The sequence below is a fragment of the Dipodomys ordii genome, unplaced genomic scaffold (assembly GCF_000151885.1).
Source record: "Dipodomys ordii isolate 6190 unplaced genomic scaffold, Dord_2.0 Scaffold33, whole genome shotgun sequence".
NCBI classification, from domain to species: Eukaryota; Metazoa; Chordata; class Mammalia; order Rodentia; family Heteromyidae; genus Dipodomys; species Dipodomys ordii.
In genome coordinates, this window is record NW_012267249.1 from 8066006 (window position 1) to 8091280 (window position 25275).

The 25275-nt window shown below is 38.3% G+C and overlaps 1 protein-coding gene across 1 annotated transcript in view; it reads right to left on the minus strand.

Annotated features, from left to right (window-relative positions):
- Nucleotides 1-25275, minus strand: part of Stil (SCL/TAL1 interrupting locus) — a 40714-nt gene that overhangs the window by 8207 nt on the left and 7232 nt on the right. The window contains exons 6-15 of the mRNA XM_013016798.1: nucleotides 23096-23101; nucleotides 22597-22616; nucleotides 22361-22444; nucleotides 21008-21094; nucleotides 18693-18843; nucleotides 16331-16440; nucleotides 12824-12938; nucleotides 9696-10664; nucleotides 6690-6846; nucleotides 1435-1666 (exon numbers count right to left, since the gene is read on the minus strand). Coding sequence (XP_012872252.1) covers nucleotides 1435-1666; nucleotides 6690-6846; nucleotides 9696-10664; nucleotides 12824-12938; nucleotides 16331-16440; nucleotides 18693-18843; nucleotides 21008-21094; nucleotides 22361-22444; nucleotides 22597-22616; nucleotides 23096-23101 — 1931 coding nt within the window. The remainder of the gene's footprint in view (nucleotides 1-1434; nucleotides 1667-6689; nucleotides 6847-9695; nucleotides 10665-12823; nucleotides 12939-16330; nucleotides 16441-18692; nucleotides 18844-21007; nucleotides 21095-22360; nucleotides 22445-22596; nucleotides 22617-23095; nucleotides 23102-25275) is intronic.

Sequence of the window (25275 nt, forward strand, 5' to 3'; positions counted from 1 at the left end):
GCTCTACCACTGAGCCACCTTCCCAGCCCCCCATGAGACTCTTATCTGCAATTAACCCCTATAAAACCAGAAGTAGAGCTGTGCTAAAAGTGGTAGAGTGCTAGCCTTGAAAGAGCTCAGGGACAGCACCCAGGCCCTAAGTTCAAGTCCCACAATAGACCAAACCAAAAAAAGGAAGAAAAAAAAAAAGAAAAAAGAAAGTGGGAGAAAGAAGAGAGAGAGAAGTAGGGGTAAGAAATGCAATTTCCAAGCCAGGTGTGATAACGTGTATAATCTGGCATTTAGGAGGCTGAGGAGGATTGAGAGTTCAAAGCTACCCCATCTCAAAAAGGGGGGAAAAAGTGAGAAAAGCAATAATAAGTATTGGTAGAAGTGTTATTATGGGCTAGGCATTGTTTCATCTTACATGAGATAGATATATTATTCCCATTTGACATATAGAAACATTGAGTCACAAGAGTAGCTAACTCATCTGCACCAAGTTATACCAAACTTGAAGAAAATAAGTTACAGACAATTTAATATCTAACATTTTTCTTCTGGTTTTATCAGTTTTAGAATCTGCTTTCCAAAACCTAATATTATATCCTGAGTATCTTCTCATGTTACTAAATATACTTATATATATATATATATTAAATATGCATTTCTTTTTTTGGTGTTTTTTTTGATACAGAACTGAATTTGAATGCAGATCCTCAGGCTTGTTAAGCCCTTTCTTGCTTTAGTCTTCAGGTAATGTGTTTTTGCCTGGCCTACTTTGGACTGCAGTTCTCCTATACCTATAACCTCACTTAAGATGGGACCATAGATATGTGTGATCACACTCTTATATCACTACACCCAGCTTTTTAAATGAGATAAGGTCTTGCTAACTTATCTAAGTTGGTCATGAACTGTGGATCCTCCAGATCCCTGCCTATGTACCAATGATTACAGGCATGAGCTACTGGGCCTACCCAAAAACAAGTTTTAATCATTATATAGTATTTCCTTGTATAGCTACAGGATCATTTTTCTAACCCCAACTCTTTTTTGATTATTTCTAACTATTCTACATCGTATTTTGTTGTTGTTTTTGGTGCTGCACTTGGGGCTTGAACTTAGGGCCTAAGCTCTACTTCGAACATTTTTGTGGCTATATAAGTCTCACAGACTTTCTTGCCCAGGCTAACTACAAATAGTGATCCTCAGATCTCAGCCTCTGAGTAAGCTAGGCTTATAGGCATGAGCCATCACGACCAAAGAATGAACTTTAAACATTTTGACCTTAAAAAGATTTCAACTGTGAAGTGCTAAAGTAGTTGATCAGCTTGATTTAATTATTCTATACTATAAATATACAAACATATAAAAATTACATTCTATTTCATAAACAATTATTATTTGTCAATTTAAAACAAAATGTAAAAAAAGGACTCAAAGACATCTTACTTGGATTCAGAAAGTGGCTCATTAAGTTCTTCTTCTATAGCAACATTGCTCTCTTCAAAACTGGGAATGTCAACTGCTTTTAGTGAAGATGCATTATCTGGAAGATTTGTATCTTCATTAATAATATCAACAGAAAAATTCATATCCTCACTGGAAATCTTGGTATCATCTTGCTTCAGCCGAGAGTCAGGCTCTTGACCATCATCTGCTGCATTCCAAAATAAGCTAGCACCTGGAAATTAAATGATGTAACACACACTGAAACAAATATTCACCTATGAAAATAATAAACATGAAAACTACTAAAGCCAGCTGTATGAGCAGCTATTCTATTTTAACACAATTGCTTATAACTGTTTTCATATTTTCCTCAGAAATGTCACAAACAGGTAGGTAAAAGACAGAAAACCTCGGGCACAGGGAAAGGGTTCATGCTGAGTCCTGCTTCTTTAAGAGGAGTCTCTGATTTATATCTTAAGGTCCTGACAGCCAGGTATGGTGGTACACTTGAACTCCCAGCATTCATAAAGCTAGGCAGGCGGATTGAGAGTACAAGGCTAGCTTGGGCTATATATGGATTTCAATGGAAGTCCAAGCTACACAGCAAGACCATGTCTCAAAACAAAACAAAACAAAGGAGTAGAAAAAAATATACCAAGTAACAAGTCCCTAGGTTCTCTGGTTTTTATCTTAAAATGCTACATTAAAAAAACTATATTAGAGATGCACCAAATATATCAGGTAAGTATTTATGAAATGTTTCAGCAGGGTGCCCAGTGGCTCACATTTATAATTCTAGCTAGTCAGGAGGCAGAGATCTGAGAATTGTAATTTGAAGCCATTCTGGCTAGGAAAGACTGAAACTCGTTTCCACTAAACTCAAAAGAGCCAGAAGTGGCACTGTGGCTCAAATGGTAAAGTGCTAGCCTTGAGCAAAAGCAGCTCAGGAATAGCGCTCAGATCCTGAGTTCAAGTCCCAGTGCCAGCGTGCACACGTGCACGCACGCGCGCGCGCATACGCGCATACACACACACACACACACACACACACACACACACACACACAGAAATGATTCCCAAACTTTATGGACTATTTGTACATATTTATAGACCTTTCTTATATATTAGTTGCTTAGTTTTATTCATTAAATTATTATTATTATTTTGTTGGTCATGGGGCCTGAACTCTGGGCCTGGGCCCTGTCCCTCAGCTTTTCAGCTCAAGGCTAGCGCTCTACCACTTGAGCCACAGTGCCATTTCCAGCTTTTTCTTATTATGTGGTGCTGAGGAATTGAACCCAGGGCCTCATGCATGCAAAGCAAGCACTCTACCACTTGAGCTACCTTCCCAGCTCTCTCTCTCTCTCTCTTTTTTTTTTTGTTGGTCATAGGGCTTGAACTCTGGGCCTGAGCTCTATCTCTAAGCTCTTCAGCTCAAGGTGAATGTTCTACCACTTGAGCCACAGCGCCACTTCCGGCTTTCTGGTGGTTAATTGGAGATAAAAGTCTCACAGACTTTTCCTGCCTGGGCAGGAAAAAGATAAAAACCAGAGAACCTAGGGACTTGTTACTTGGTATATTTTTTTGAACTGAGATCCTCAGATCTCAGCCTCCTGAGTAGCTAGGATTACAGGCGTGTGCCACCAGCACCTGGCTAAATTAATTCATTTTATTTTTACCTTATCTGATCCTTTTTTGTGAAATCATAGACTTGATATACTAATTATACCTTTTCTAGTACTCACAAGAAAAAACACTCAACACATGAACTATTCATCTGCATATTACCCCAAATTCTCTTTTGAACCATGAGTTATCTGCATGCTATATTTTGGGAAATAATAGTATATACATAATTGTTGAAAGAAATGGTTAAAAATGTTTTTAAAGCTTCTTTTATTTCTTTTTTCTTTTCTTCACCCCTGCCCTTGGGACAGGGTCCTAGGCTACAAACCCTCAAACTTCCTGCCTCAGTCTCCTGAATGCTGAGATTATAAGTATGTGGTATTCACCATACCAGCCTTTTAAAAAATTGTTTATACTTTGGAGATTTACTTTTGTGATTTTATTTTTAAAAAATTAATGAAAGCAAGATTTAACTTTTTATTATTTTTTCTTAAAAAACAAACTTGAAAAGTTACATTGGTCCTGCCTACTATTCCTGACTTTCTTTGTATATATACATACAGACACATACATTTATGGAGACAAGAATATGTGGAACTGATGTACTTCTCTAATAAACATTATTTCAAGTAACTATTAATTTTTACTGGGATGCTACTGAATTATGCCTGTAATGCTAGCTATTCAGGAAGGTGAGACCTGGAAGATTGAGTTTTGAAGTTGGCCCCAGCGGTAAAATCCAAAAGACTCTATCTCCACTAACCAACAAAATGCTAGACTAGCAAGAAAGCCAAGAAAGAGCTCTAGACCCTGAGTTCAAGCCTAGGGACTAGCACCAAAAGAAATCTGAACAAATAAAAAAATAATTTTTATATGAACAACTCTGAATGTTAATAGACAACATTTTCAAATGTTCAAACTCTGTATTTGTTTGAAACCTTGTCCTCAATCGCAGAATATCATTCAAACATGAGTCAACACCTTTGGTGTATGAGTAAGCCAGAATCCAGATCCCAAAATCTTATAGTCTAGTGATGGACATGTATGAGAAAGTTTAATACAGTAAACACAGAATTAAAAATTCTTTAATGGGTGGGCTGGGAAGGTGGCTCAGTGGTAGAGCGCTTGCCTTGCATGCATGAGGCCCTGGGTTAGATTCCCCAGCACCACATAAGCAGGAAAAAAAAAGCCGGAAGTGGCACTGTGGCTCAAGTGGTAGAGCGCTAGTCTTGAGCTGAAGAGCTGAGGGACAGTGCCCAGACCCAGAGTTCAGGCCCCACAACTGGACCCCCCCCCAAAAAAATTTTTTTTAGTGGCACACAGAAAAATACTCCACTTTTTGTATGTTTACTTAGCTCACAGTACCCACAAGTTCCTGTAATACTACCTCTCCAAAACACAAATGCACGCAGGCATAGTTTCCCTAAGACTGTTGCCTTTGCAATGAACAAAGATGGGACTATAACAGATAAATTTCTGTTTCTCAATACCCTTTCCACTAAACCAGTGGTAAGCTAACATGCAAACTCTAGGTCTGCCACATTTTAAAATATATAGCAGTGAAGCCAGATTACAGATAGAAATGGGTGAAAAAGCCAAGTAGAGTCCTACTGGTAGCATAATTTCTAGCTATACTCTTTTCCTAATGTCCTATGTTATTTACAGTCAAAGAATTTTCACTAATCCTAAATAGTACCCGTGACTTAAAAATAGGTGTCTCTCCCTTGTTGCTCCCCTCAATATAATAGCTTAGAAAACAAGCAGGTTCAAGACCAGTAGAAATTTTTGTTCTTATATTCTCTCTTAAATGTTTATTCTGGGGGTTAGAGGTGTGGCTCCGTTAATGAGAATTCCAGCCAATAAGGGAAAGCATCAGGCACTGAGTACTCAGATAAAAACAAAGCTTATTCTGTCACTTCAATTCATCATTTGTTGTTTCTGCCAGTCCTTTATCAATCATCTCACACTCCATTTCATGACTTTTAAGAATAATGACATTTCCCATAGTAGCTCAGTCTCTGGATTTTTAAATTGATCTCCATATTCTCTTCTGTACTTCTCTAACTTCTTTTTAACGCTACTAGCATTAGTCAACTTAATTTTGGAATAATTCTAGACTTACAATAAAGAATAAACTTCCTGTATACCCTAACTTAATTTTCCTTGTTGTTAACAGCTTTTTTTTTGTCGGTCGTGGGGCTTGAACTCTGGACCTGGGTACTGTCCCTCAGCTCTTCAGCTCAAGGTTAGTGCTCTACCACTTGAGCCACAGTGCCACTTCCTGTTGTTAACATATTACCAATATCTATATTTGCCAAAATTAAGAAGCTAACATTGGTACATTACTATCAAATTAAAACTCCAAGCTTTATTTGGATTCCATCAATTTTTCAACTAATGTCCTTTTCCTTTTCAGGATCCAATCTAGGCCATTACATTGTGTTCTGCTTACATGGCCTTTTATACTACATGATTTTTCCTCCTAATTCTTCTCCTAATTCCTTTCCTCCTCTCCTTCCCTTTTCTGTCAGTCACATTTTAAAATATAAAGCAGTGAAGCCAGACTCAAGAAAAAACATATTTACAAACATGAAATACTCATCTGTATACTATTTCAAATTCTCCGCTTTCCTCACCTCTACTCCTCACTTTTTTTTGGTGGTACTGGAATTGAACTCAGTACCTTCACTTGCTAGGCAAACACTCCATCACTTACTTCAGCGATGCCCCTAGTTCTTTTGCTTTTGTTTTGCAGATAAGAGTCTCATGAACTTTTGCATGGGCTGCCTTGAACCAAGACCCCCTCATCTATGTCTTCTGAGTAGCTTGGGATACAGGTGTGAACCACACTTGGCCCTCCTTTCCATTCTTAGCCCTACCATAGCTACAGCTAAGAGCCCTGTGTCTTCTTAGTGAGCCTGTCTTATGATTCCTCAATTCCTTTCAAGGTCCAGACTCACTAACAATATGTAGATGAAACCTTTCCTTCATCCTTCAAACCACAGACATTTCTCTTATTAGAACTCTGTTCAACCCAGGAAAGTAATAAAGCCCAACTATATGTCATGTGATAAAGTTTTGTGTCTGCTTTCAGGTGCAAATTTATTTAATAAAGAATAAAATTACAAGGAAGAAAAGCTGTGGCTCAAGTGGTCCAGTGAGCCTTCAGCAAAAGAACCTCAGGGATAGTGCCCAATCCCTGAATTCAAGCCTCAGGACCTGCACCCTCCAATAAACAAATAAAAACAAATCAAGAAGAAAATTACAGCCAAGTGCTGGAGGCTCACGCCTGTAATCCTAGCTACTCAGGTGGCTGAGATCTGAGCATCCCAGTTCAAAGCCTGGGCAGGCAAGTCTGTGAGACTCTTATCTCCAATTAATCACAGAAAAAGCCAGAAGCAGAGCTGTGGCTCAACTGGTACAGCACTAGCCTTGAGCAAAAGAAGCTCAGGGTCAGTGCCCAGGCCCAGAGTTCAAGCCCCAGGACCAAAAAAGAAAAAAAAAAGAAGAAAAAAAGAAAGAAAAAGAATTACACACACACACTTAAAACAAGTTACACTCTTATCATCTCTGTTTTAGATCTACTGTATTATAAACCAATGAATTAAAAACAAACAAACAAACATTACCTGTGCTCACAGCAATGCTTACACTTTTTCTCAAGTTTATGCCAGGTGAGTCAGAGGGTGTTTCCATGGATACCAGCTCGACTTGTCTTGCATCTTCACCAGCAGCTGTCTTAGAAGAGCCAGCCTTCAGAGACTGTGCTTCCAATAAACGCTGAATCTGTATCAATCACAAACATACTTTTAACAATGAAGTGGTCAACAAAACTGATAGCAGAGTTTAACAACAAATTACAAGGTGACAAGTTATAAAGAACACACTTTTAGCTATATTATCACATTACAATTAGATCATACCATGAAACTTCAATATAGAGAGCCATTATCATTAGTTATTAAGAAGCACTTAAAGTCAAGTATAAATTAAAAAGTGAAGTATAAAGATTGTCATTTATGTAGAAAAGTGTAAATGCCATTATTTCAAATTGACATTCCTACTTCCCTATAAACCAAGTAAGAATGGAGTAAATTCAGACTGCATACCAAAGGCTGAACACTACAGATTGTTTTTATAAACGTTCATTGGAACTGCCCATATATGGCTATGCTGAAACTAGAAGTATTAATAAACAATAGCTAATAATTACTGAGTTGTTTCTTGTTTGTAAGACACTATACCACAAGCTATTTTTTTTGGGGGGGATGTCAGTGGTGGGGCTCCAGTCTAAGTGGTGCTGTCCATGAGCTTTTACTCAAGGCTAGTGCTCTACCACTTTGAGCTACGGCTCCACTTCCAGCTTTTGAGCAGTTAACTGGAGATAAAAGTGTCACAGGGACTTTTCTGCCTGGACTGGCTTCAAACTTTGATCCTCAGATCCCAGCCTCCTGAGTAGCTAGGATTACAGGTGTGAGGCACCGGTGCCCAGCTTCCACAAGCTTTCATGAATGATTTTTGTTTTTTTTATAATTCCATGAAGAGTATATTGCTATTACAAAGATAAGAAAACAAGAGGCACTCAAAGTTACTTGTTCAGGTAGCATACATAACTAACAGAACAGTAGCAAAACTTAGATTCAAACGTCTAAGTCTCCCACTCTTCTTTTAAAATTGAGATATGTTACATACCCATTGCTAATTCAGTAGTTCTTATTACATTCACGAAATGCGCAACCATCACCACCACAAATAATTCCAGAATACTTTCATCAAACTTCAAAGACTCTATTACCCATGAAGCAGTCACTCCTCATTATCCTTCTCCCCAGGACCTAGCTTCCACTTATCTACCTACCTCTATGAATTTGCCTATTCTGGATATTTTATTTAAATAGAACCATGTGGCTGGCTTTTTCAATCAGACTAACACTTTCAAAGGTTTAACTATGTCATAGATTACCTACTTTCTTTTTTATTGTCGGTCATGGGACTTGAACTCTGGGCTTGGGCGCTGTCCCTGCACTCTTTAGCTCAAAGCGAGTACTCTACCACTGGAGCCACAGTGCCACTTCTGGTTTTCTAGTGGTTTACTGGAGATAAGAGTCTCACGAACTTTCCTGCCCAGGCTGGCTTTGTACTGTGATCCTCAGATCTCAGCTTCCTGCGTAGCTAGGATTACAGGCGTGAGCCACCAGCACTTGGCCTGCACTTTTAATAGCTAAAAATTCCATTGTATGGATATATCACATTGTATTTATCCATTCATCAGCTGATTGACAACTATGTTGTTTACAGTTTGGGCTCATATGAAAAATGTTGCTATGGACATTTATATATAAGGTTTTGTGTAGATATATTTTTTCATTTCTTTTGGATATATACTAAAGCCACCCTTTTTACATACTGTTATCTTCTACTTCCTATTAATGATATTATTATACTTAACTTCTCATTATTTTTAGATTAATGTAAGTACTATCAATATATTATGGTCAGTAGAAATACACATAAAATCAATATAACATGTATTTATAGTATTTTGTAGTACAGATTTTGGTGTTATGAAAATGTAAGTCTAAATCTTACTCTGCTACATTTTGGATAAGCTAATTAACCATTGTAATCTTTAAGTAAAATGTAATATGTGATAATGAAGGAGATTATTGAAAGAGATGAATTGGGTATACTATTTATGAATATTGCACATGTATTTGTACAGTTAGAGGATCATGGAAAAAATATGGAGAATACATTTCAAATTATTTCCATTGGTTTGGGATAATAAACAGAGGAAAGATTCTAATGAGGAAAGAAAAAGAAAAGACTAGAACAGCCAAAAATGTCCAGCAAAGACATATTAAGACATTAAAAGCCTCAAAGAAAGAAAACATTTCAGAACCAAGCAAATGAAACAAATCCACTACACACATGGAGAGGTTCTGGATTATTTAAGGTGCAGTGGACCAAAAGTTAGTATGAATACTAAAAGTTGTCAAACTAGAGCTATGTCAGCATTTGCATTTAGTCATATATAAGGGTTTAGCAAATTATATAAGCAATAAAAGCAAATTATTTTATAGGTTAGGGTATGTACAGATAAAGAAAAAGAAGTCTTGCTTTCTAGTCTTAATATGCTTTCTAGTTTTAATATGCATAGAAAAGTGGCATTAAGTAAATTATTCTCTGAAATCCTCATTTTATTTATTGGTAAAATAAGAACCAGATTTCAGTTTTTAAAGTCTTTCTAGCTTCTGATATTCTGCAGTTCTATGCTCTGATATACAATTCTATGAAATATAATCACTGCAAGTTTTAGTTTTTTAAGAAATCACTTCAAGTGGGGTGCTAGTGGCTCATGCCTGTAATCCTAGCTACTCAGGAGGGTGAAATCTGAGGATTGTGGTTGAAAGCCAGCTCGGGCAGGAAAGTCTGTGACACTCTGATCTCCAATAAACCACCAGAAAAACAGGAAATGGTGCTGTGGCTCAAGTGGTAGATTGCTACCCTTGACCTGAAGGGCTGAGGTACAGTGCCCAGGCCCAGAGTTCAAGTCCCACAACTGACAAAAAAAGAAAAGAAAAGAAATCACATCAATTCTAAGAATTTGACAAAACAGAAAGTTCCAGGCAAACCTGGGCCTGAAGTAGTCTCAGCTGTCTGTCTTGCTCTGTGACAAACCGATATGCATCTGGTGATAGCCCCATCATTCCATTATCCGAACCAGTCTTGGGTGTGTGCATGCATACTGGACAAGGCTGTGGGTTACATGAGTCCACATGTGGAGGTCCTGCCACTGGAGATGGTTCTACATTGTTGTGAGGAGAACAAATGCCCATGCTTCCTTGAGGTCTTGAGGTGATAGGACTACTTGAAGAATAGACTGCATTGTGGTACAGAGCTGGACCTCCAGTTGGGTGAAATAAAGAATGCTTTTGAAGGGCTGCAGACTGGAGGTCTTGAATAGATCCTGCTGTATTTATTCCTTGCCAAGAATTGATTGTACTGTACTGAACATGGCCATGATGCTGACAGCAACTGCAAACATTTGTGGGATAGAAAGATGGTAGGGAGGGAGAAGGTATCTGAAGTTCCATTGGTCTTCCTGAATTAGGTGGTGAGAACATAAAATTGTGTGGGTGAGACTGTGGGGCAAGAGAAGACTGCCTAGAATTAAATGTGGATGCTCTTCCGGGATAGTCTTCTTTTTGTATATTCCCAGTAGAAACTGCTTGAAGCTTCTCAGATATATCAGGAGGTAGCACAGTGTGAGAAGATGGTTTGGTACTGTTGTTCCTGAAATAGGGGTTTCCTTTCATATAGGGAGATGAGTCTCTTACTTGGCAATGTCTCAAACAAGCAATGCCCTGGTTTAACTGATTGGGAATCCCTTTCAACGAAGGCTCTCCAGCTTCAACTTCTGGGCCATGTTTCTCATCATAAAGCTCAGGTTGCAATGGCTTCAAGTGTTCAGAGTGGTTCACCAGCAAGGGAAGATTTTCAGTGTTTGGCATTTTCAATGGATTAGACAGGTGATTAGACTCTATGTAATTGCCATCCAACACAAGAGAAAGTTCAGGAACTGATGGTTGGATCTTAGAAATCTACAAAAGGGGAAAAGAAGAAATTTTTTAGAGAAATATACATACTTTACTTTCTTAGGCCAGTATTTCCCAAATATTCTACTTTGTTAAAAAATTATTCATTACTAGTCCTAAGTACTCAGGATGGTGAGATCTAGAGGATCATGGTTTGGGACCAAATGGGGCAGAAGAATCCATGCAACTCCATCTCCAACATAACCAGCAAATACCAGGTTGTAGAGTGGCTCAAGTAGCAGAGCACTAGCTGAGCAAGCAAATCCCAGTACCATAAAAAGCAAACAAACCCAAACCTAATAATTTCCCAGATTTACTTAATAGTGAGATTGACCCCTAAGCCAAAGCTTTGTGAAAAATCTTGGATTTATGGGGAGGGAAGGTGGGAAAGTGTGTACCTAGCTGTCCTTTCCCTGAAGAAGACTAAAGTCTCCATGGGCTTTCATGATCCCAGCTATGGGGTATTTTATTTCATAATTGATTTTGCTGTATCTCAGTATTTCCTTTCCCATTTTCAAATTTGTTTTTTTTGTTAATACCTGCTGACTCTTCCCTTCCCTACTTATTGATATTCAAAAAAAAAAGGAGGGGGGATTTCTTCAATAGAACATTAATTGACATTGTTTAGGTCGCAGAGTGCAATATAGGAAGCTGTTTTATGTAAGTTTTTACCCTTACTCTGCCAAAAATAATTATTTCATGTAGAATATTCCAACAGATATAGCTCCAAATGTTGATGCAACTCAAATAACCAGGGATTCTCCAGAAAATGATTTAGAATATTTTTCTACTAAGTGAAGTTAGTCATTTCTTCTAATATCAACTAAAATGAATGGAAATATGCTTCACCATCATATTAATTTTTAAAAATTGTTATTTTATATGTGTGTTTGCTGGTACTGAGGCTTGAACTTGGGGCTTGGATACTATCCTGCTGTCCCTGAGCTTTTTTGTTCAAGGCTGGTGCTCTACCATTTGAGCTACTTTGTTTTTTTGTGATGATTAACTGGAAATGAGTCTCATGAACTTTCCTACCCAGGCTGGCTTTGAACTATAATCCTCAGATTTCAGTCTCCTTAGTAGCTAGGAATATAGGCATGAGAAACTGGCCCCTCGTTTCCTATTCCTTTTCTTTGGAAGTAATAGAGTTTGAACTCAGGGTCTCATGTACTCTATCATTTGAGCTGTGCCCCAACTTTTTTTTTTTTTTTGCTGTGCTTCAGTTATTTTTTGAACATGATCTCCCATTTTTGGCCAAGACCAGCTTCTGGCCTCAATCTTCCTACCTACTCATGAGAAATTGGAACCATAAACACATATCAGGTTTGCTGGTTGAGATGAGGTCTTAACTTTTTGCCCGGGCTGGCCTGGAATGGCAATCCTCTTGATCTTCATCTCCTGAGTAAGTGGGATTAGATGGATGTACCTCAAGTGTGTATACACTTAGCCTTCCATTCATTTTTCTTCTAAAAAGATAACCAGTTCAGTTAAGATAAACAACAATTCTAAAATAACCCACTGGTTTGCAGTAATTGAAAAAATACAACAGTGGTTATTAGCAACTCACATCTGAATACAAGTAGATGTTTCCTCAGAAAATAGTAATAAAATTAATGTCAGGTGGCTTTGGTAATAGTATAGATAAAAGATTCTAAAACCAAATCACACTAATCAGAATCTCAGGTTCACTACTCACCAGTTTCGTGATTTTGTACAGGGAAATAAATCTATGCCTTAGTTTTCTCTAGAAATAATAATTATATGTATCTAAGGAATGTACCCTTGTATATAGATCCAAATAGCTAGAATGATATATTTTATTTATTTAGGTGCTGGTTGGTTGTAGGGCTTGAACTCTGGGCCTGGGAGCTGTCCCTCAGCATTTCAGCTCAAGGCAAGCACTCTACCACTTCAGCTACAGTGCCACTTCTGGTTTCCTGATGGTTTAATGGAGATAAGAGTCTCATGGCCTTTCCTGCCTGGGCTGGCTTTGAACTGTGATCCTCAGATCTCAGCCTCCTGGGTAGATAGAATTACAGGCATGAGCCACCAGCGCCCGGCTTTGGAATGAAAGTTAAGTAAGTTTTAGTAGTATTACTGCTATAACATGAAGAGACTTTCAGGCCTTTCACTACAAAAGTAATTCATTAGATGATCAGTGATACCTTCTGACTCACTGGATGAGGACTAGGAATTGGTCTTGGAGAAAAATCTTCATCTTCAACACCAGAGTCATGATCATTTATTGATATTTTCCCAGGAGGTAATTTTTGGGAAGACCTAAAGAATAGAAGAAGAAAAAAGGAAAATGTTCAAGCAGAACATAGTCACACACACCTATAGTCCCCCAGCACTCAAGAGACAGAGGCGGCAAAATTGTGAGTTCAAAGCTACCCTGGAATACATGACAAGGCTCTATTTCCAAAAACAAAACAGAGCAAAAAAAAACCTAAACCTTCAACAATTTCATTTTCTTTCTTCCTTTCTGAAACTGAATAACGTTCTTTAATCAGTAGTATTTTGAACATCTATTTTCGTACCTACAGGCACAGATTATTTTTTAGGTCAACATAAGTTTATCAACTCATGCTTACCTAATATCTTTTGCCTAATTGTGATGAGCTTAATCTTTAATGTGAGAATAAATCAACAGTCACTGAGACCCTTCTGGCTGACCACACTGAGGAATATAGAAAGATGACGTGGTACTTACTATAAAAAGCTTATAATGTGGGGATAGACATGTATACTTACTATATTAAATATACTGTATTAAACATTGACTGTGCCACTAAAGAATTACATTTTCCTACATACTTATATGTGTAGTGGGAAAATACTCTGAGACACAGAGGCATCACCTCCAATTTAGTCACTGTATCATAAATGGTAGGCTGCAGCTAAAAATTTTTGACAGGGCTGGAGATGTAACTCAACAGAACAGCACTTGCATAACAAATGCAAGACCCAGGATCAATCCCTAGCATTGCATAAAAGAAAAATGTTGAGTGTTATATAAATGTCAAAAGCTGAAATTAGGAAATGGAGTTGTGGTTCAAATGGTAAAGCCCTAGCCTTGAGCAAAAAAGCTCAGGGACAGTAAACATAGTCCTGGGGTTCAAGCCCCTCCATACCCCCCCATGCCTCTCTATACCACACACACACACACACACACACACACACACACACACACACACAACATAGTCCTGGGGTTCAAGCCCCTCCATACCCCCCCATGCCCCTCTATACCACACACACACACACACACACACACAAACACACACACACACACACACACACACACACACACCTGAAATTAGAGTTTAAGATTTCTAAAATGTGATGTTTCTGTGCATCCTAAGTTAGATGAAGTGTCAATAAGATGCTGTAAGGAAAAGATAAACCAAAAGTAAACTAAGAAAACAGAATTAATGAGGCTCTAAGAAAGCATCTTGTTTCATACAAGTTGAATTCCTCCTAGAAGTTGTCCTTCGAGAACAACAAGAAATCTCAAAGCAGATTTAAATCTCTGACAGCAGAGATTTGTAGACCAAATCTTGGTTTCTCTAGAGACACAAAAATCTTCCTGTGTAGGGTAGTGCAATGAGGCAATGAGAAGGTGTGTGTGGTATATTGAAGCAGATGGATCGGGTCTGCATCAGTTCTACAAAGCTCTCCTACAAGGTACGAGAAGGACAGGGAAAATATAGAGTAGTATCTCATGTGCTTCAGTGCATCATGGCCATGACACAGAAAGCCAATGATCTGAATAGGGTTATAACAGTAATCTGCACAAACCTCTGAAAGACAGAGATGCAAACGTGTCAGCAGATGGATGAGAATCCTATCATTCTTCTCATCAGTCCTGGTAATACTGTTAGTCCCCTCCACATTACACATAACCCTAGCAGAAAAGGGGTTAAAAAAACCTTTGAATTGACTGAAATTTATTTCTATAACCCAGTAGAATGAACATGGGTTCTAAATACTATAGGGCTAGAACACAGTACCCAGACATTAGTCAAACACTACATGAAATGTCTCCATGGAAATATTTTTTATGAGATTAATGTTTAAATCAGGAAACTCTGAGTAAAGCTGTATTCTTTATAATAAGGATAGGTGTCATTCAATCAATTGAACATCTTAAAAGAAAACCAATAACTTCTCTGAAGGGACAGGGAATTTTGCAAGCAGATGGCCTTTATTCTCAAAATATAACTTTTCCTTGAGTCTTCAGCCTGCTAGCCTACCTTGCAGATTTTGGACTTGCCAAATCTCCCAAATTTACAGGAGCCAATTCCTTAAAATAAATATATGACTCTACCTACTTCTGTTTCTCTGGCGAAGCTTTAGTAATATGAATGAGTACCTTCTTTACCACAAAGGTAGCCTATAATGACTATAATGACCTAAAAGTCACAAGACCTTATTTAAGATTCTCCAAATGTATGTCATTTAAAAGTTTCTAAACAAACTTGTTCTTTTTTAGGTAAAGGAGTTATTTTTATGGTGGTTTATCTGATTAAAACTACAAAAAAGGAAAGAACAAAGAAAAGATACTAAATAAAAAATAAAAAGGTATTTCTTTTCTTTTTTTCTTTTTCTTTTTTTTTGGTGCTAGAACTCAGGGCCTAGAAACTATTGTTGAGTTTTTGTGCTCAGGGTTAGTACTCTACCACTTGAGCCACAGCTCCATTGTGATTAATGGGGGATAAGAGTCTCCTAGACTACCCACCTGGGGTGGCTTTGAACCTTAGCCTCTGTAGTAGTATTATGGGTGATAAGCCACCAGTGCCTGAAAAGAGAGGTACTTCTTTTTCTTTTTTTGGTCTGGTCGTGGGGCATAAACTCTGGGCCTGGGTACTGTCCCTCAGCTCTTCAGCTCAAGGCTAGCGCTCTACCACTTGAACCATAGTGCCATCCGGTTTTTTTCTTTTTGCTTATGTGGTGCTGAAGAATCAAACCCAGGGCCTCATGCATGCGAGGCAAGCGCTCTACCACTGAGCCACCTTCCCAGCCCCAGAGAGGTACTTCTTAAGCCAGGTAATTTCTTTTTCTTTTTTGTCCGTCATGGGGCTTGAACTCTGGGCCTGAGCACTGTCCTTCAGCTCTTAAGCTCAAGCTAGCATTCTACCACTTGAGCTACAGAGCCACTTCTGGTTTTCTAGTGGAGATAAGTTTCACGGACTTTCCTGCCTGGGCTGGCTTTGAACCGAGATCCTCAGATCTCAGCCTCCTGAGAGCTAGGATTACAGGCGTGAGCCACTGGCACCCGGCTCCAGGTAATTTCTTGACTAATACCTTTTGGCTTTCTTGTACAATAAATCAACTCACATGAAGACAATATCAGAGTTGTCATTTCATCAAAACTGCCACCAACAACACGGTGGATTAAAAAATATTCATTTAAAGCAAAGGCACTTAGGGTCATAGATTTATTTATTTTTTTACCGTTTTTTTAAAATGTCTATTTTATTGTAAAGGTGATGTACAGAAGGGTTATAGTTATGTAAGTAAGGTAATGAGTACATTTCTTTTTGAAGTGTTACCCCCAGGGTCATAGATTTATAAACAGTTTTAGCAGAAATAGAGAGCTATTTCATTACCAATGAGTAGTACATTTAAAAGAAAAAAAAGTACACATTATAATAAAGAATAATTTTTTTTACCTTTTAATGGAAATATCCTTGGAAATCTTGCTGAAAAACTCTGTTTCTACATCTTGGCTTTCAGCACTCAGTTCGAAATGGATTGGATTTCTGTCAGAAGGCTCAACATTCTGAAATGAAGTTAAGTCATACTTTGAGATCTCATGTAAATTAAAACACCAAGAAATTATAGTTAGACAAAAAGTAGCTCTGAAGCATGGAGGAGGGCACTTCTGATTTCTGTAACTGTAACCTCTTTTAGAAAATGTCCACTTCCCTGAATTGTAAGTAAAAACTTAATCACCTGAATTATATAGCTTAATAACTAAGGATTCAATAAATTTAACAAGTATAAAGATACCATCTAAAGAACGAAATGATAAATGATGTCTCAAAAATAGAAATAATCAAGTGTCACTTAAGATATTTAAAATTAAAGTTTTATTCCTGAACAAATATAACCAATAAAGGAACTCAAGAAAAATGTTAAGATCTGGGTGGATGGAGCTGTGAAGATAGCTCAGTGGTAGAGCGCTTGCCTTGCATGCATGAGGTCCTGGGTTCGATTCCTCAGCACCACATAAGCAAAAAGAAAAAAGCTGGAAGTGGCGCTGTGGCTCAAGTGCTAGAGTGCTAGCCTTGAGCTGAAAAGCTGAGGGACAGTGCCCAGGCCCAGAGTTCAGGTCCCACAACCGGACCCTCCCGCCCCCCGCAAAAAAAAAAGATCTGAGTGGAAACACAAGTTTTTTTAGAAGCAGTTAGTGTTTTTATAATAAGAGGTGCATTTGTCTTATTGGTATAACATCTAAGATATAATTTTATTAAATAATAATAATCTTTAAAAATAATAATCTTAAAAAATAGTATTTAACCAGGCACTGGTGGCTCCTGCCTATAATTCTAGCTACTCGGGAGGCTGAGATCTAAGGATTGCAGTTTGAAGCCAACCAGAACAGAAAAGGCCCTAAGACTTTGATCTTTAATTAACCACCAGAAAACTGGAAATGGTGCTGTGGCTCACAGTGGTAGAGCACCAATTCTGAGCAAAAGAGCTCAGAGCTCAGGGACATACCCAGGCCCAGGAGTTCAAGCCCTATGACTGACCAAAAAAAAAAAAAAAAAAAAAGTGATCTTTAAGATTTGGGTACCAGGGGCTCACGTCTGTAATTTTAGCTGCTTAGGAGGCTGAGATCTGATAATCGTGGTTCCAAACAAGTCCATGACACTCTTATCTTCTTTTTTTTTTTTGTCAGTTATGGGGCCTGCACTCTGGGCCTGGGCGCTGTCCCTCAGCTCTTCAGCTCAAGGCTAGCACTCTACCACTTGAGCCACAGTGCCACTTCCATTTTTTTTTTTGTTTGTTTATGTGGTGCTAAGGAATTGAACCCAAGGCCTCATGCATGCAAAGCAAGCACTCTACCACTGAGCCATCTTCCCAGCCCCACTCTTATCTTCACTTAACCACTGAAAAGCTAAAAGCAGAGTTGTGGCTCAAGTGGTAGAGCACCAACCTTGAGCAAAAAAAGTCAGAGACAGTGCCCAGGCCCTGAGTCCAAGCCCTGGACTGGCACAAAAAAGTAATCTTTAAGCTAGAAGTCGTAGCATGAATACTAGTACTGCTCTAGGCTGAGGCAGAAGTACAAGGTAGTAAGACTGCCCCTTGTCAAAAAAAAAAAAAGTTGGGGGCTGGGAAGGTGGCTCAGTGGTAGAGCGCTTGCCTTGCATGCCAGAGGCCCTGGGTTCGATTCCTCAGCACCACATAAGCAAAAAGAAAAAGCCGGAAGTGGCGCGTGGCTCAAGTGGTAAAGCGCTAGCCTTGAGCTGAAGAGCTGAGGGACAGCGCCCAGGCCCAGAGATCAGGCTCCACAACCGGACCCCCCCCGCAAAAAAAAAAAAAAGAAAAAAAAAGTTATCTTTAAATTTAGATATGTCTAGTTTCAAAGATGTACTTTTTCTGTGGTCATTATAGACGCAATTTTATATATTTTATTAGATAAAGCAACAACTTATTTAGATTCTTTGAATTGTACTGTATAAATACTGACTTTGAAGTGTGAAAAACTTTATATACTGTTCAAAAAGATAATATAGTTATGAGAAAGAAAACACCAAAGCATGAGATCCTCAGGAGCAGAAATTGATACAACTATAAACTATATATAATTTTCAAGATTTCAGAATAACATGGATAAGTTATTCTGTGATAACCTTTAGTCTATGGCCTAAGATTTACTAAAGAAAAACTAGCCATAAGTAAATAAATCTACTATTCAATAAATAAGTAAAGCTTAACAATTTAAATTAATATTTTAAAGGATAAAGGACAATGAATTTCAACAGTCCAAATGTAACCCATAATATATTGGAGACGTAGGTCACTTACATTGAAAACACGTAACGTTTCCTTGCTGGATAGTAAGTGAAATTGAAGGTCAGAGGTCCTTCCATCGCATGGGAGGCATTCATAAAACTCAGGTTCCTTATGTGTCAACGAATAAAGAACTATGACGAAATGTCCAGATTCTGAAAAAACCCTGCATAAAAAATATTGTTCAAATGTTAGAACTTTAAAACTTAATGAAGATAATAGGATTATACTGAAATAACTCCTATGTAAGTCTCCAAATAGATCAAGTAAACAGTATAATTTTTGGAAGAAAACTGGAAAGCAAGTCTATGTTTTCTTTTTAATTTATTTTTTATTTACTTATTTCTTTGTCAGTCATGGGGCCTGAACTCTGTGTCTGGGCCCTGCCCCTCAGCTCTTCAGCTCAAGGCTAGCGCTCTACCACTTGAGCCACAGCACCACTTCCAGCTTTTTCTGCTTACGTGGTGCTGAGGAATTGAACCCAGGGCCTCATGCATACAAGGCAAGCACTCTACCACTGGGCCACCTTCCCAGCCCCCTTTTTAATTTAAAAAATGCATTTCATTATGTAAAATGTATAGGAATGTATAAAATGGAAAGTGAAAAAGACACTATTCACTCTCCTATTTAGTGGAAGTACTTCCAGAATTCAGGCATGGTAGCACACACCTGTAGTCAATGCCTACATGGGAGGCTGAGGCAGAAGATCATGTAAGCTAATAAGTTGAAGACCCAATTGAACAACATACCAAGACCACCCCATCTTAAAACATTTCCTTGAGTATCAACACAAAAATTAAAAAAAAAATTGTCTCATGCTTCAGACTGAACACAGAATGAGAGATAGAGTGCTTCAAAATTCATTTTACTGAACATTTACTGTCAATAGTAACTTACAACAAAATCAATATTAATGATAAAACTATACTAAATCATAGCAAAGAATCAATAACGTTTACCTTATCTTGGTTTTATCAATAAGTAACACTTAACTTTTTTTTTTTTATCAGTTGTGGGGCTTGAACTCAGGACCTGGGCACTGTCCCTAAGCTCTTTCATTCACATCTAGTATCCTACCATAGATTCACTACTGATTTTTTGGTAGTTAATTGGATGTAAGAGTCTCACAGAGTTTCCTACCCTGGCTGGCTGTGATTCTTAGATCTCAACCTCCTGAGTAGCTAGGATTACAGGTGTGAGCCACTGGCCCCCTGGAACATTTAATCATTTTATCTGTTTTGAGATAGGATCTTGTAACCTAATCAAGGCTGGGCTAGAACCATGTATGTAGCCAAAACTATCCTTAAAGTTTCAATCCTCTGTCTCCCAAATGCTGGGATTATAGGCATGTACCACTGTCCTGAAAAAACTATTTTGCAAGAGATGAAATAAAATGTAAAAAAATCTAACTACGAAACCAGCTATAGCACCAGGCATGGTTGCACATACCTATAATTCTAGCACTCAGGAACTGAGGCAGGAGGATCTTGAGTTGAGGCCAACCTCCAGGACAGCCTGAATTCTACATTAAGACTCTACCTCAAAAGAAAAAACAAACAAGCTGGCCTTAGTAGCTTATGTCTGTAACCCTAGAAATGAAGGAGGTTGAGATCTAAGGATCATGGTTGGAAGCCAACCTGGGCAGAAAAGTCTAAGAGACTTTATCTCCAATTAACCAGCAAAATGCTGAACTAGAGAAATGACTCAAATTGTGCAGCACCAGCCATGAGCAGAAAAAAACTGAACAAGAAGGCACTGAGTTCAAGCTCCAGTACCAATATTTAAAAAAGTATTTGAAGAAAATGTAAAAAAAATACAAAAGATACTTTACTCAGTAATACTTCTAAAATAGGAAAAATCTTTTCTAAGTAAGACAGAAAAAATAATTTAGGGCCTAGGGATGTAACTCAGTGGTAAAGTGCTTGCCTCACATGTACAAGCCTTTTTATGTGAGCTCCCAGCAGGGAAAATAAGTAATAAATAAATATTATATAAATTTTCTTTCTTTTTTTTTTTTTTGTAGGTCGTGGGGCTTGAACTCTGGGCCTGGGTGCTGTCCCTCAGCTCTTCAGCTCAAGGTGAGCGCTCTACCACTTGAGCTACAGCGCCACTTCCGCTTTTCTGGTGGTTTATTGGAGATAGGAGTCTCAGTCTCTCCTGCCCGGGCTGGCTTTGAACCGCGATCCTCAGATCTCAGCCTCCTGAGTAGCTAGGATTACAGGCGTGAGCCACCAGCGCCAGGCTGATATTATATAAATTTTAAGTGAAACCAATATAAGATAAATGGGTAAAGACAAAAATAAAATATGTAATAAAATAATATTACTTGCCTTTCTTGAATAGAAGAATTGAATACATATCTCAAACAGCAAGCCCATACCTGAGGACTATAGATGTGTATAATTCCAGACAGCCAACTAAAAGAAAAAGTGGAAATTAAAATCTATGGTAAAGTTGGATATGGTGACATACACCTGTAATCTAAGCACTAGGAGCTCAGGCAGGAAGAGTTTGAGATCTTTCCTCAAAATAATGAACACAAAACAAAACAATATAGTCATTTAAAGGTGAACATTTTAGATTAGGTATTTCTCATTATGTATTGGAAGATCTTTGATATTTGCCAGCAATATATTGAAAAGTCCTCTCAAATAAGGAATCTATCAGCATTAGAAGGATAACCTATAGACATGTAATATAGTATCAATATAAATAAATCGTATCTACATACAGAAAAAACAAGCATGTGTTTCTTTCTCTCTATCCTCTTCCACCTGAGATGTAAAAGAGAAAATGGTCCAGGGGTGAGAGTAGAATGCCAGAATGAATTAGCTTGGACTGTAAAGATTGGGAACTAGAGGAGCCTGAGTTGTAGATATGATTCAATGCTGTAATATACAGAGATGGCCTGAAATACAGGAGGGTCTTAATGTTTACTTCGTAATCAGTAAGCCATGGATAATACCAGAACCACAGCACAAGACTACTAACAGATTTCACAATGTAGCAAACCCATATCCATTTTCATTAGCTTTGTAATGCCATTTCCTAACATGGATTCCCTTTCCTGTCAATCCAAACAATTCAAGGTCCAGCTCAAGTTTATTGTCTATAAGAAAATGTCCATTATTGCTCTATTACAAATACTAACAGTGTTCATTTTCTACAGTGCTCACTTCACAGTAACTTGATCATTTATTTTTCTATGTGAATATTTTATCATTTCACTTTTGATTTAAAATTCCTTGAGAAGGAGCTTCAAGCAAAACATAATACCAAGCAATAATGTTAAGCACATGGAAAACACTAAATAAATACTGAATAAATATAAATTCCTGAATAATATGTCTAAATGCCATTAGCCACTAGCTAAAAAGAAAGCTAATGGAAATTTCTGCAAGATTGCCTGCAGTACATTTTAAGTAGCATTATTTTGACTACTGGGTTCTTCAGTGTAACTACTTATAAGACAAGAGGTAATGTCAGAATAATACAGGTTCTAAGACTTTAACTTCAACGATAAGGATTCAGTTTTGTCTGTTTTATATATAGGAGTTCATCCTAAATCTGGGTCAAAATCTTATTTTAGCTGATTCAAAATCCCTATTAAAATAAGAAAGCTGCCTCATGCCTATAATCCTACATTTGGCTAAAAAGGCTTTCATGAATAGTATAGTACTTACATTCCCACTAATGGTAGAGAACAAACCTTGGGATCTGAATCCAGTAAAAGTAACAATTTTCGGGTTTCATCCATGGTAAGATACCTAAACAGAAGATATTTATGTAAAAATAATTTTAGCTATGTATTTTTGACCTTGAAGAGGTAATCTCAGAAATGGAGTATAATTTAGGTAGGGGATATGATTCAAAAGAGTAGTCTCAGATACATGTAAACACAAAGAAGAGTTCAACGCACTTAACTCTTAACAGAGGACTCTAGTAAGAAAGGATTAAAAAGACAATATCTTAAAATTGTACCTACCTATTAATAGGTTTTGGGTTTGTTTTTTTGTTTTTGTCAGTCATGGGGCTCAAACTTAGGGCTTGGACACTGTCACTGAGCTCTTTCGCTCAAGGCTAGCATTCTACCACTTTGAGCCAGAACACTACTTCCTATACCTATCTATTAAAATGGTCATTAAAGGGGCTGGGAAGGTAGCTCAGCGGTAGAGTGCATGTCTTGCAAGCATGAGGCCCTGGGTTCGATTCCTCAGCACCACATAAACAGAAAAAGCCGGAAGTGGCACTGTGGCTCCAGTGGTAGAGCACTAGCCTTGAGCTGAAGAGCTGAGGGACAGCGCCCAGGCCCAGAGTTCAGGCCCCATGACCGGCAAAAAAATAAATAAATAAATAAAATGGTCATTAAAGATACACCTTTAAAAACGTTTTATTCCTTAATTTTACTTACAACTTACTTTAACCTGAAGTGTAAACATCAAAGTAGGCAGTATCAGAACTAATTAGGTTACACGGGGAAAACTGAATTTTTAGCATGTAGGTAATTTGCCAAGACTTTACACTGAAAGTGCCTCAGTTAGGAAAGGTATTAACCAAGTATTTATGTGCCATATTCCTCCAACTTCTCCCAAAGGGTATGATAAGAAAACCCAAAACTTATTTTCCCAAAAGGACAATATACTATTATACTTTGTTATAATAATTGACAGTAGGGGGGCTGGGAAGGTGGCTCAGTGGTAGAGCGCTTGCCTTGCATGCTCGAGGTCCTGGGTTCGATTCCTAAGCACCACATAAGCAAAAAGAAAAAAGCCGGAAGTGGCACTGTGGCTCAAGTGGTAGAGCGCTAGCCTTGAGCTGAAGAGCTGAGGGACAGCACCCAGGCCCAGAGTTCAGGCCCCACGACCGGACCAAAAAAAAAAAAGAATTCTGTTCCAAGCTCCAAAACATACTTCCAAATAAGTTGTTCTAATAGCACTTCCAATTCCTTATGGTAGTATTGGAATTTGAACTCAGGACCTCATGTTTGTTTGGTAGGTACTTTGCCTCCAGTCCTTCTTAGTACTGGCTATTTTTGAGATAGACTCTGACTTGGTGCCCAGGCATAAGCCTGGGTTATGATCTGAAATCTATTTTAGGCTTCCTGTATAGCTGTGATGACAAACACACATCACCATGCCCAATTTCCTCCACTGAGATGAAATCTTGTGAACTTTTCTGCTTGGGTTGGCCCAGAACCAAGATCCTCTCAATCTCAGCCTCACACGTATTTAGGATGACAAGTACATGCTACTATGCCCAGCTATTGGTTGAGAAAAGGTGTCATGTGTATGCCTATATACTGGCCTCAAACTATAATTCTCCTGATCTCAGTCTCCTAAGCAGTTAGGATTACAGCCACCAGCATCCAGCTGGTACTTCAAATTCTTATGTTATCCCTTATAAATATTAACCACATAAGAAAAAAAGGATATAAATTTTGAATTCAGCCTCAGAGAATCTCACAATTCTTTTTTTTTTTTTTTGGTTGGTTGTGGGGCTTGAACTCCCGGCCTGGGCACTGTCCCTCAGCTCTTCAGCTCAAGGCTAGTACTCTACCACTTGAGCCATAGGGCCACTTCTGGTTTTCTGAGTGGTTTATTGGAGTTAGAGTCTCACCAAGTTTCTTGCCCCAACTAGCTTTGAACTTTGATCCTCACATCTCAGCCTCCTGCGCAGCTAGAATTACAGGCATGAGTCAATGCCCAGCTACTCTTCCTCTTTTGAGTTCTTTCTTGTTACAGCAATTTGCCAAGCATTTACTCATGTCCATGGTATCATTTAAAGTTTTAGTGCCTCTATTCTACTGTAGGCTAACACATCCTCTTTAACACTAATCTCACTACTGAACCAGCCTAACTTCAGAAAGCCTGCTCTACCAGATTAACTGTTTCTGATTGATTTGATAGTATTTTCCTCTTTTCAGAAACCTTAATTAGCCCAGCAAGGTGGTTCACACCTTAGTCTCTCTACACAGGAGACAAAGACACAAAGACATTAAGATTATAATGAGGTAGCCCTGGGCTATAAAGGGAAGCACTGTCTCTAACATAAGCAAACCCCAGGGGACTAGCCACCTGAGGCAGAATACTTGCTGGCCTCCTAACTCCGTGTTTCATCCCCGTACTGAAAGAAAATTTTAAAGGCTACATGGCCCCTATAACATAGTTCAAATTCCTTAGACTAATACTCAAGGTTCTCTATAGTCTGGCCAAACTAATATTCCAGCTTGAGCTAACACAATTCCACACCCTTATAGTTACCCTCAGTACAGCTTGAACTTTCCTGTCTTGGTCACACGGCTTCTTTTTCTGGAATGCTATGCATACTAGGATCTCTACCCTCAGAAACTAACATATTGGATTTCAGATCCACAATAATTCAATAAAAAAATTACTGAGTACCTCTCAAATATGAACTTATTAAAATAATTTTTACTATATATGATTCTTCTGTTGATTTAATAAAGTTATCAATGAGCGCCTGTAATCCTAGCTACTCAGGAGGCTGAGATCTGAGGTTCGCGGTTCAAAGCCAGCCCGGGCAGGAGAGACTGTGAGACTCCTATCTCCAATAAACCACCAGAAAAGCGGAAGTGGCG